The 12,777-nt window shown below is 39.1% G+C and overlaps 1 protein-coding gene across 4 annotated transcripts in view; it reads right to left on the reverse strand.

The window, feature by feature from the left end:
• TJP1 (tight junction protein 1) overlaps positions 1–12,777 on the reverse strand; it is a 96,138-nt gene that overhangs the window by 47,951 nt on the left and 35,410 nt on the right. For all 4 annotated transcript variants that reach the window (XM_034784466.1, XM_034784465.1, XM_034784464.1 and 1 more), the window contains exons 8-12: positions 7,849–7,991; positions 5,589–5,694; positions 4,680–4,830; positions 1,634–1,742; positions 610–829 (exon numbers count right to left, since the gene is read on the reverse strand). In XM_034784466.1, the coding sequence (XP_034640357.1) occupies positions 610–829; positions 1,634–1,742; positions 4,680–4,830; positions 5,589–5,694; positions 7,849–7,991 (729 nt within the window). The remainder of the gene's footprint in view (positions 1–609; positions 830–1,633; positions 1,743–4,679; positions 4,831–5,588; positions 5,695–7,848; positions 7,992–12,777) is intronic.

A 12,777-nucleotide genomic window follows, 5' to 3' on the forward strand; every position in this document is an offset into this window, starting at 1 on the left:
TACCACGTTATAAGATTTTTTGGCTCCCGTGGACAGCGTTATAGTGAGGTAGAGGTGTATGTACTTTTCAGAAAGTATTTATAATTTTTTTGCGAGATACAGGTCTACACTTTTGCTGTTGCATCAATTTTAGGCCCTATCTAGACTAGGCTTTCATTTCACCAGATTAGCACACACTGAAATACAATTGCTTTGTCTTGACTAGAGTTTTAGAAGGTGTTAATTGAATTCAGTTAGCTAATTCAATCTGACATCACACCTTTAAGGCCTTGTCTGCACTAAGATTTATTCCCCCACCCTTGTGTTTCTCTTGCTTGGAAACAGGGAGAGACAACTCCATGCAACTAGCCAATGGACTGTCCAAGGGCCACAGTTTGTGAACCTCTATTCTAAACCAAACCCAAATGTAAATTTGGGTACTCAAACTGGATAAGTCTAATTGCAAATTACTTGGGGTTCTACAACTGTTTTTCTTCCAAAATGTTAAGAAAGGTATAAAATGTCTGAGTGACAAGATTTTACTAAAACAGCATTAAACAGACAAAGAACTTGCACAAACTTGGGCCACAGATTTCACGAGCATTGTAGTAAACAGTTTCAAGATGCTACCTGTTTTTATTGGGTATGATGCCTCTTTCCACCTCTTTGTGATTCTTGCCAATTCGAATAGCCAGCCAGGACCCAAGCTTGCCGTTGTACAAAGTATCCACGACCCGAAACACTTCACCTTTGTTGAAACTTAGCCCATAGGGAGATTCCTTTTCATATTCAAAATGAGTTCTGATATAGAAAGAATCTCCTACATCGGACTCAACAATGCGACGATAAACTGCAATAAAAGTTACTTGAAATTGAAGTACATTAAAGGATTCCTAATGATCACAGCAGTTCTATAAAAAGATTCTGAGCACAAATCTTGCCTATTCTTAGTTCTCCATTTTAATTGTGAGGTATTTTGGAAACCCGTAAGACTAAATCCCCACATATCAGCATGTGAAATGTATGTGAAATTCACAATCCATATCATGTTAGTGTGATGCATTCAAAAACAGTTGGTATCCTCCTTGAATTCACAGTACTTATACTATTTGTCTTTTTTCCTATAATGAGTTCAGAGCTGATTTGGTGAATTTTGCATATCAGGCCATACTGACAGCACTGGAATCAGATATCACCTATTACAGAATGAATGAACCATAAAGCATTGATAGTGCAAGTTTCCTCATTGTCCAGACACTGTTTTTCAGCCATTATTTAGACCTAGTCTACACACTTTTGTACTGATATAACTCTTTCAGTTAGGGTTGTGTGGTTTAAAAAAAAAAAATAATCAAAATAGTTATAGCAGTACAACCCCATTCGCTTGGGAAAGGATTGAGACCACAGACTAATTTCAAAACAAGCTACTGGACTAACATTAATATGGACTGTTGTCAGACAATGAATCTATCACTACTGTACAATCTCTACTGCATTTGAAATAGTGACCTAAAAATGAAAGGCTTCACATTACCAACCTTCTTGAGTTGCCACTCCCTAGGGCAAACAATCAAAGGTTAGCTATACCGTCTCTACCTGCTCTCAAAAAGCCTACCAAGCAGTTTCTGACCTTATATTTGAGGCAACTACTTACCATCCTTTTTCTTCTGTGCCAAAATTGTCACCTCTTCTCCTTTAGGGAGATCAAGCAGAAAAAGCACTGCTTCCTCTCTGATGATATTTGTGAAGTCTACATTGTTTACCTGGCATGAATACAACAGTTTTGAATTACTACAGGATGTAGTGAAACATACATGCACTGTGAAAAATACATTGTGAAACTTACATTTCACATAAATAATGCAGTTTTTCACAACATATTAATGTTAGAGTTGTTTATCCAGTTAAATAGGATATAACTTAACTGCATGAACTTCAAGAAGCGTTTTGCATATATTTCTCAGAATAAATGAAAAATATTGCTATTTAACAAAAAATATGCAGTACCTGCAGAGTACAAACTGAACAGACTTTTTTATTGAATACATCTAGGTCACCCATCATGGATGATCTAGAAGTACCAGAGATTTTAAAGGGCCATATGTTTAGATTATTACAGATGGAGGAACGTCTTAGGATGTGTCTACATGGAGAGTTAAACTGGATTGATTTGACAGGTGTTTCTTAACATGCAATATGTAAGTCGTACTAATGGCAGGCATATAGGATGGCTGTCTCCTCTTTCAATTTGCATTGCATACACATGACTGTAGCTTGCCACGTACTAGCAGTGTGGCATTCTCAGAGGGTATCCCATAGTCCTTTGCTTTGCTACTGAGCAGTCTTCATTCTGAAATTCTTCTGGCTGTGCATTGCAGGATGCATAAGGGAAGGCAGGCAGATTCCAATTTTTTTTTAAAAAAATCTCATATCTCCATCATCTCCACACCAGGCTCCTTTCTGGGTAGGCTAGTGCCATTTTTGAATTGCTGTCAGCCAGCATGGTCCCAACAATGCTCTTCACCTCTATGCTGGCAACTGTAAACACAGGGAGGCTGCTTGTGCTGTATTTCAGCTCTAGTAGCCAGGTGACTTTGGTTTTGGACTTTGCCTTCTGCACCAAGAAGCAGATGATGTGGCAGCAGCAGGAACTTAAGCTTCAAGGGAAGAAGCAGGATGAGGAAGAAGAGGGTGATATCCAGCAATTGCTACTACGGGGACTGTTCCTGGAGCAACTTCGCACCATACAGCACTGTCTCTGGGCTCAGAAAATGAGCATCAACTGGTGGGAAAGATTTGTTCTGCAGACCTGGGATGACCAGCAGTGGCAAGAAAATTTCAGAATGGCTAAGACAATCTTTTTTGAGATACGTGTTGAAGTAGTTCTGGAAGTGCAGGAGCAGCATGCCAACATGCGGTGCCCCATACCGTTCGAGAAGTGGGTCACCACTGCCATCTAGAAGGTAGAGAACCCCAAATGCGAGCAGTCCATAACCAACCAATCCAGAGCAGGGAGATCGACTGTTGGAGCCACTGTCTTGCAGATGTGTAATGCCATGGATAAAATACTGTTTCAGTGGGTTATAAAGCTTATTAATGCTCAGGAGATTGATGGCTTTGTATGCATGGGTTCCCAAACTATATTGAGGCAACTGAGGAGACCTCTGTGCTTATTATTTCAACTTCACCCCCACCTCCCCTGACGAGGGCTTAGAATTTATAAATAGAAAGGAGTATTTCTCCAGGGTGCCACAAAGGATGGTTGACATCCGTCATGTTGAGCGGCGAGACTTGAAGCTACACAGAGCATTAGATGGCTCAAAGGGGCTGAGCTCAGTATCTTGTGCTATCCAGGAGGTACAGAACAAGGCTAGGTCCTGGTTTGGAGCACTGCCTTGCCTGCTGTCCTGGCAGCAGAAGCAGCAGCAAGTGCTGCATCAAAGCATTCTAGTTCTGTATTGCCTCCAGGAGTTTCCTCTGCATCTCAGTCTTTCTCAACAGTGTCTTTTGCTGTGGTAACACTGTCCTTGGCCACAGCAAGATCCATTTCTTTATCACTCTCTTATCTAAAGTACAATCTCCATCTCTTTATTTTCAGGGATTTTATGAGGAGTCTGCAATGAGGCCAGCGGACATTACACACTGGATTAACTCAACTTAATCCGGTTTAAGCCCCATGTAGACAAACCCTTAGATCAGTTGTCCAAACTCGTTCCACATGATTTTCCTTTACAGTTGCCCTTACTCCTTGCTATCTAATCTTAACATATATTTGAACATTTGAGTTCTGATTATCAACATTAGGTAGTCAATGATTAGCACATGCATGCTGTTAAAACATGTTTCTTTAAAGTTTAATCAATTCAATTTCAAAACTCTAAGTGTAGGTCTATCCTTTTTCCCCACCAAAGTCCATAAACAGCAGGTAAAGAGGTCCAAACATCTTGCTTTTGAAAATAGACTGAAGTACAAAAGTCCTTGTAAAATTAAATGAGAACTAAAAATTCCACATTTTAAACTTTGTCATCACTATGAAAGAATACAAAGAATTTACTTTTCTAGAAACAACATGCCCTAGTGGCATTACGAGAGTTTTACTAATCCATGTGGGGGGAAAAACAAGTTTACACAATTTACCATATATTCTGCAAATTATACATAAGGGGTTGGTCCAGGTCTCTAATGGTATACTTTTAATACCGTATGTGATACCCAAGTTTTAATCTATTCACTGAACTAACTGCAGGGTAAATAAAGCACATTCTTCTCCTGTTGAAAAACGTGTGTTGGAAGCAGTGCTCTGAAATAGGGGTGGGGATGATTGGGCAGTAGCTTCCTGTGGACAATGCTACCTACCTAGTTTTGCAAAGTGACTAGAAATCTACGAATGAAAGATGCTAAGTCCTACGTGCTGATTATTTTTTGTATATATGACAGAGATATTTATACATGTTTTTTAGTTAAGTTTAAAAGCCAGTTAGTTAAACAATTATTTGTCCAATCTGAAACTAGGAAACTTGGGAGCCATAATTTACCAGTGATCTAGTAGCAATAGTGGAAGCTGGAAGAATTTTTACCACCATCGTCTACCCCAATCAATGTAGGCTCAGATAAACAGTCTACACTAAAAAGGCAACATGGACCAAAATTCTGTTGCATTATTGAACAACAGATTCTTTGTATGAAAGATTTTGACCTACCCTGAGAATTTGATCTCCTTCTTCTAATCCTTCTTTCGCTGCAGGGCTGTCCTCCAGAACACCAGCTACAAATATGCCTACATCATTGCCACCAGCCAACCGCAAGCCCACGCTGTCTCCTTTTTTGAATTTTACCAGCTTCATGCTTGGCCTGTAGGTTTATAACACATTCCAATTAATAGACACACAGTAGATGAATATGCGGTCACAGATTAGCAGCTGGGGAGTTACACCAGCAGAGAATTTGTTCATTATTGCAATTTGATATCATCGTACCCAAGCTATTTCTTTCAGCAACACACTAACTATAATAGCATAATATTCTTCTCATCAGCTCAGCTTTTGAAAATAATGGTAACATTTACTTGCTTAAGAGATTTTGTAGTTTGCTTTAATATATAAATCGTATTTTAAATAGAATACTTCAAAATTTAAGGGTTTTTGTTTGTTTAACAGTCAACCTTCCTTTGGAAGTTTACAACTGAATTGTTATTTCTCACTCTTCCCCCTCCCCCTTTTTTGGGGGGGTGGTGGGAGGAGAGAATATAGCATGCAACGTGATAACATTATTATAGGGTTCTCCTGAATGCAGGACTGTTTTTTGCTTAAAAGAGAAGAAAAGCAGTGTTTGGGAGAGAGAAACAAAACACACGTTATTAAATAATATCTATAAAGTGATTAGTAAGTTTCAAAATTACAAAATATGTAATATAACTTAACAAAGCACCCAAAGCTCACAGATGAGCCTCAACTCTCCCACCCCAATACTTATAAACAGATTAGAAATGTATGTTAAGACAAAGCCCTAGATGTCCCCATGCAGACATAATGTTCATTGACTTAATGAAAGCTTGGTCTGCTCAAGGACTGTTGGATCAGGTTCAAATAAATAATTTTGAATTACATTACCGAAGCACTCCATCTTCATGAGTTGAATTGGGTAAAGGACCATCTGATGGACTGACTGGTAAATCCACATCTGGCTGTCCAGCTTGAGCATACACTGGCTTTGGCTCTATTAAGAAATAAAAACAAAAAAACCAACTTGCCATGTTATTAATTCTTTAAAGGATGTGGAACCAGTACAGTTTAACTCATCCTTGCAAAATTGTTATCATGAAAATCTACTAGCTCAGGAACAAAATCCTTCTCCCATCCACAAGTGTCAGTAATGAAAATAACTCTCTTGTACTGACCAAGATTACTCCTCTTGGGTGAGAAGATTTTTTTAAGGCTGGTCTAACTACTGCACTGTTTTTTGTTTTGTTTTTTTTCAAATTTCCCATTGTACTTTGATAACATCCGTTGAAAGATAAATCCAGGACTCTTTAAAAGAGAAAACACATTACACTGTTTTTTCCCAATCATGTAAGATTTGGACATTAAGGATTACGATTTCCACTAGGGTAACCACTGCCCAAAAATGGGAGAGGCCAAAAGGGTTCAGTCACTTACTGTAATCTTCCAGCTAAACAATTCTACCTTAGCTGAAATGGCAGGTCTGGGATTCAGTTGCCTTTGACTCACTGTTCAAGCTTTTACACTCTCCTGTCATCATTTCTCTATCTGCTCACTCATTTCTTAAAAGCGAAAAATGACAAAATGATGTGATCTTCCCCCTCTCCACGGATTGCCTTCCTTTCTCCTCCCCCTATTCTCTCTTCCTTCTCCCCTATAACAGATGCAGAATTTTGCCTGATCTCCTCCTCCAACCCATCCACTTGTCCCAATAACGCCTTACATCCCATCCCCCCCCATTTCCTTCACACCCACTCATCTCCTCCTTACACCTCACCTCTCTCCTCCCTCTGGCTTTCCTGCCCCCTCACAATACAAGCATGTTTTCATTTCTCTCATTTTAACAAAACAAAAACAAAAAACCACCACCCTTGAACCCATTTGCCTCTCTAACTACTGTCCTCTCAAGAATGCATTTCTAAGTTCATTAAAAGCACTGTTTACAGTAGCCATCTCGAATTTCTCTCCAATTCCATCCTAGATCCTCTCCAATATAACTCCTGCTCCTTTCACGCCAATAAAACTGCTCTTGCTAAAGTCTCTATGACCTTGTCCTAACCAAAGCTCAGAACCAGTACTCCATCCTCATCCTCCTTGACCAGTCTGCCGCCTTAGACACAGTTCACCATGCTCCTCCTCCTTGTAATCTTGTCCTCCCTGGGTTGTCTCCCCTCTGTCCTCTTCTCTCCTCCTAAATCTCCAATGACTCCTTCAGCAGGTCCATCCTTCCTTCAACTTTCTGTGCGGATTCCACAGAGATGTCATTGGGCACTTTCTCTGCCCTCTCTACTTATCTCTGGGTAATCTAATCCGCAAAATACAAATTCAACCACAGTCTCAACTCTGAGATCTCTACTCCAGACCTGCATTCTTCCATCTAAACTAAAATCTCTGCCTCTCTCTGATATTGCCTCCTAGATGTCTTGCCATGAGCTCAAACTGCACACAGGTAAAACAGAGCTCTTAATCCCCCAAATCCTCCCACTCCCTCCTTTCATGATTACTGTGGACACTACACCACCATCTTATCCATTACTCCGGCCTGTAACCTGGGCATCTGCCTTTTTGTTCTGTGTTTATACAGTGTATGGCACAATGGGGTCCTGGTGCATAATTAGGGCCCTAAGTGCTATGATAATAAAAATAATAAACAAAAAAGATTTAGCTCTCCATTGAGATCAAAACTGTGTTAGCCACATCTATGTTTAAAGGGGTTAGTATGGCTTTTAGGGGAAAAAGCCCTCCATCTTATCTTGGCTTTGGAAATCATGATAGAATCCTCTTAGCAACAACCATGCTTAAAGACAGCTATAACCAACACAGTTTTTAATCCCACAGCAGAGAGCGCTTTAGAGTGATCTTCCAGAATTGAAAACTACAAATACCGCAAGCTGAACTATGCTCACAGGGAGTCTTGCATATTCAGAAAAATGAAAAAACGTTGAGCCCACTTCTGCCATTACTTAAACTGGCTTCACCCAGGTAACTAGGGGCAGAGCTGGGCCCTTTGAATTTGCATATTTTGAGTACTTATGCAGTTGTATATTTTAATAGCTTGAGAGAAATCATGCTGTAGTTATGAAGTAGTGCAAATTCCTACTGAGCATTCATTAGAGGCAGCAGGCATAACTTGGCATTTTATCATATTTACCTGGCAGAGGTGGAGTTTGTTTTTCATTTCTTTCAACTATAGCCTCCTCCATGGTTTTAGAAACAGGGATATCATCTGCATTCTTTACAGGTGTAGAGACAGCTCCTGGTTTTGATATTCTCTCATCTTCTCTGCTCCGGAGACTATATATCAGAAAAACAAAACATATGGCATTTAGTTTGTACGCCATGCTACCTCACAGTATTATTGTTAAACCACCATTTCTGCATTTCAGGTCAAACAGATCTGCTAACAGATTCATCCCCAAATAATCTGCACAGTGGGAGCTCTCCACATGTAGATCCCTGGAAAAGGGAGGGCAAGGTAGAATAGAGTGCTCTTTTCACTGCCCCATGTCCTTCCCATGCCTTGTGTAGACAGTCTTCCATGCTAAACTCAGAAGCAGGAATGGAGATGGGAGCAAGTGATGCGCTTGTTCTCTGTGACACTTTTCCCTGTGGAGTCTAGTGATTTCTGGGCAAAAACCCAAGATTTACCACGACCTTTTGGACCTCTCCTGTGGTTGCTGACTCAGCCGGGATTGAGGAACTCAGCCAATGGCAGCCCTTCAACACTGAAAGGAGGTTTCCCTTCCCACTAGATCCCTTGAGGTTGGGAAAGAGCAGCCTTCAAAATCCACAGCTCTTCCAAATCCTTTACACTTAAGATTGGTGCAATGGGGGAAAAAGTGAGTGCCTGCCTCCCATACCAGCTCTCTACTTCATGTTTCTTCAGTGAAAACAGGACTAGCCTCATGTATTTTCTACTCCAGAATATATCTACATATGCTTACATGCATGCAACATCTAAAGAGAATGTGATGCACTCCTTGCTTGATAGTCTCTGGGGAGAGAACCTGGGACCTCTAGATCTAAAAGCATCAGCACTTCCATTGTTTGAGCTAGAGGACCAAGTACTTTAGCAAAGAGGCAGTAAAACTCAATCTGTATACATGAACAGAACCTCAGTGGGTTGTACAAGCATGCAGTACACTGTAATTATGTGTGAGCGGTAGCCGTATAGTCACAGATAAGACTCAAAATCTACATAGGCTTAAAAGAAGTATACTACCAACTACTTCCTAAAAATCCTTCAGGTCAGAACTCCTGGCACTTATGAATTTCAGATACTTTCTGCTTACTATGGCTAATCATAATCAGCATTGATGAACAGTTTAATCAATTGCTGTACTAAACAAACCACAATTCCAAAACATATTCGTTATAAATAAAGCATTAGTTTACAAGATATTCAAACTCTGCTGAAGTATTAGAAACACATGCATATAAAAATAAAATGGTTAATAGACGATACTGCAAAACAAGTAGGTTTACTTTTATTTCTATCACCTTGTGTGTCAATAAAAATGCAGTGAGTGTTCTAAAGGAATTATATATTTGCCAGGCATTAAAGGATACTGAATTTGACATTGTTAGGAGACATCTGTTTCCTTGATGACACCGAACTGCTCAGTTACTTCTTCCTGATGAGCCACCAGAAAGGACTTTGGGTAGAAAGTGTCCTTAGTGAAGTATATTGTACAAGATAGTACAACATGATTAGATGGTTTTCCGTTTGGATCTCTCTCTCTATCCTGGACAGATGTATTCTGAAAGATGCCACCTTTCTTAAGATATTACTGTTTCCAGAAGCTAGATGGAGCTATTGGGCAGTAACTTGTATTTGCATTCTTTAAAAAATATATATATCTCCACTGATACACATTACCCACAGCAACATTTATTTTAGTTGTACTAAAATAATTACTTCAAAGCTGTGTACTAATTATAATGATGGGAAATAAGACTTTTTTTAGTCAGAGTCTCTACTGGAACTAAGGCTCTACCGAAAGATAAAACCACTAAATTTATAAACATGGGTGGGATGTGCTTTCTCTGGCAATACTAAGTAGCTGGCATCAGAAGCAAGGTTTACACATTCTGCTAAATCAGGACCACCATTCACTGATGTGTTGTTACTCAGTATAAGCCATTAGAATTTGATACAGTGCTTGTTAGAGCCAACGTTTTCAAACTTGAGTGCCTCAAGTTGGGCACTAACTAAAAATAGCCTGCTTTTCAAAAGTGCTGATAATTCACAAATCCGACTGCAATCTGTATGTCCCATTGATGCTCTTCACCTTTGCAAGTCTTTGCCAATTATACTTAGATATTAAAAATAGCTAAAACACAGCTGTACTTTAGGCATCCAAGTTTGAAAATTTTGGTCTTTGAACTTCAATTTACATAAATCTCTTTTTCTATAAAATAATTTTTGAACACTTATGACTCCCCTTTTCTCATAATGGTATTCATATTGAATAATTTTCTACTTTTTTCTTGGTGGTAATTTGGTACTCGTGAAGGTGAGATTAACAGCATTGGCTTGAGTAATGATTGGGCGCAGGCACTGCCAGGGCTTGCTCCAGCGTTTTTGCCACCCCAAGCGGCGGGGGGAGGGGAAGAAGCCGCGATTCGGCAGCAGTTCTACCGCCACCGCTTCATTCTTCGGCGGCAATTCGGCAGCAGGTCCTTCCCTCTGAGGGACCGAAGAGCCGGACGTGCCGCCCCTCTCCATTGGCAGCCCCAAGCACCTGCTTGCTGCGCCGGTGCCTGGAGCCAGCCCTGGGTACTGCAAGTTTTCCCACCTTGTGCTACATAAGTAATACATTAAGCTTCTTCTGCAAAACCTTTACTGTTCCATTTCTACGTTTCTTCCAGCATACATGTCCCATTGGAAAGTGATTTTAGGATGTGGACAAATGACTGTCTTTTCACTTCTCAGCTATGCTAAGATTTGAATCTTTGTTCCCTAGAAATAAAATGCCAGTTCCCAATTAAATATATGGGCATACTTGAATGCGTGTATGAAACAAGGAAACTTTTTTAAAAGCCAAGGAAACGGAGAAATGAAAATAACTCATATGATAATGTGGCCCAGAACTAGTTTTTCATATTTCTGGACATTGAATAGTAGTTAATGATGTTCTACAATACAACTTTTTATTTTGGTATAGCATTTTTTACTATCCCAAAATGGTTTTCTTCTTGCAATATTACTATTTCTGACATTTTATATTAGTTAATTTTGATCTTCGGCCTCTTCAACATGCAACTTGAGGACTTTGTATTTTCACATTCTTGTGTGTTAGTATCCTTTACTGATATTCTTGCATAAATGTAGTTGCTATTTTTAATTAGTGCAGCTCAAATATTTAATAAAAAGTTTTTAAAAAGTTGAGGCAGCAATGAATAAAAAGGAATAGAGTTTCTAACAGCAAATTCCCCCCACGACTCCCCTTTTGATTTTTCCTTATAAATATTAGTCAATTTATGTATAAGCTAACTCTTTATACAGGGATTCTCATGACTTCACTGTCTGCTTGTTTTCATTTTAGCCATTGGTCTGTCTCATCACATCTTCTAAATTACAGAATACATAACAGGATTTCAACATACATGTATGGGTAAAAATAACCTCTCTCTACTTTTGTTCCCTCAAAAGTGGGGGGAAAGAGGGAGAAAGAAAGAATCCCAGGTTTTCAACTCCTATGGTACAAGTCTCATTGCAAATGGCAATGGTTTATTCTAGAATGTTTTATCAGAATTCTAAAAAAAAGTTAATTATTTCCCACCTCCTGCAAATTAATGGCTATATATACACACACAACTCAGGAATCTGATTTTAATGAAGGTTTCATTTGAGCTTTTCAGTTGACTGAAGCTAGGATACCCTACACTCTCAAAAAGAGATATTATTTAAGTTTCCTACTATGAAGTATTTTACATATTTATATAGCCATGTTAGTAAAAGGAGAACATGAAGTTTATACTCTATACACTACCCCTCTGGTAAGAGAAACAATTATGTAAAGCCTGTCTCATATATACTTATTAGGACTGACTCTGCAGTACTACTTAGGGGCTTTGCGTCACTCTGGTATCCTTCACTTGGGCAGCCAATCTCTAATTAATGAAAAGAAGTGTTTCAGTGTTCACTGTCATATTCTCTAAACTAGAGGAGGACAGAAACTATGACACTATGTGTAGAAAAAAAAAGTATCGCAAAGATGTGACAGCAAAATGCATGAATTGTATGTTTATGATGTTCACAATCAAAGTTCAAAAATCAAAGTTGCTTCATGGCATTTATAATCTTAAACATTATAAGCGTTTTGAAGAGCAGCCACTGTTAAAAGACTTTAGACAAAGTCATTCAGGGTCACTTGCTATCACAGGGACACCATTTTTTTTAATTAAAATCTTTAGGTATTACATAAAAGTTTTCTTAAAAGCACATTTCAAATTACAGAACTATAAAGCCATGAAAGATGCTAGTATGTATCATCTTTTGTAACATCAACCACTCAATGGAATTATAGTCCTTAATACAAACTTGGCTTTATTATTTTAGGATCCAGGTATCTGACAGTCATGCAGTTTGAATACTGACACACATTATAGCCAAAGCATTGAGAAAGCTAGAGACTGAAAGATTTCTTCTATGTTAATGATATTATACCCTTTTGCCCTTCTCTTATGGCTTGTCTACACTTAAAACGCTGCAGCAGCACTGCTGTAATGCTTCCGTGAAGACGCTGCCTATACCGACAGGAGGGCTTCTCCCATCAGTAAGTACTCTTCCTTCCCAAGAGGTGGTAGGTAGGTCAATGGAAGAATTCTCTGAACAACCTAGCGCTGTCTACACCAGGGATTAGGTCAGTTTAACTGCTTTGCTCGGAGTTGGATTTTTCACACACCGAATGACAATTATATGAACCTAATTTCCTACTTCCTAGTAGACCAGGCCATTCAATTTATCAGGAAGATTTGCCTTCAAAGAGTCAGCTCAGAAACAAAAACTATAGTAGCAACTACAATGAGCAGATTTAAAGTCAGACTGCATTTAAAAAGAGTGGAGAGTTTTCTA

The sequence above is a fragment of the Trachemys scripta genome, chromosome 10, assembly GCF_013100865.1.
Source record: "Trachemys scripta elegans isolate TJP31775 chromosome 10, CAS_Tse_1.0, whole genome shotgun sequence".
Lineage (NCBI taxonomy): Eukaryota > Metazoa > Chordata > Testudines > Emydidae > Trachemys > Trachemys scripta.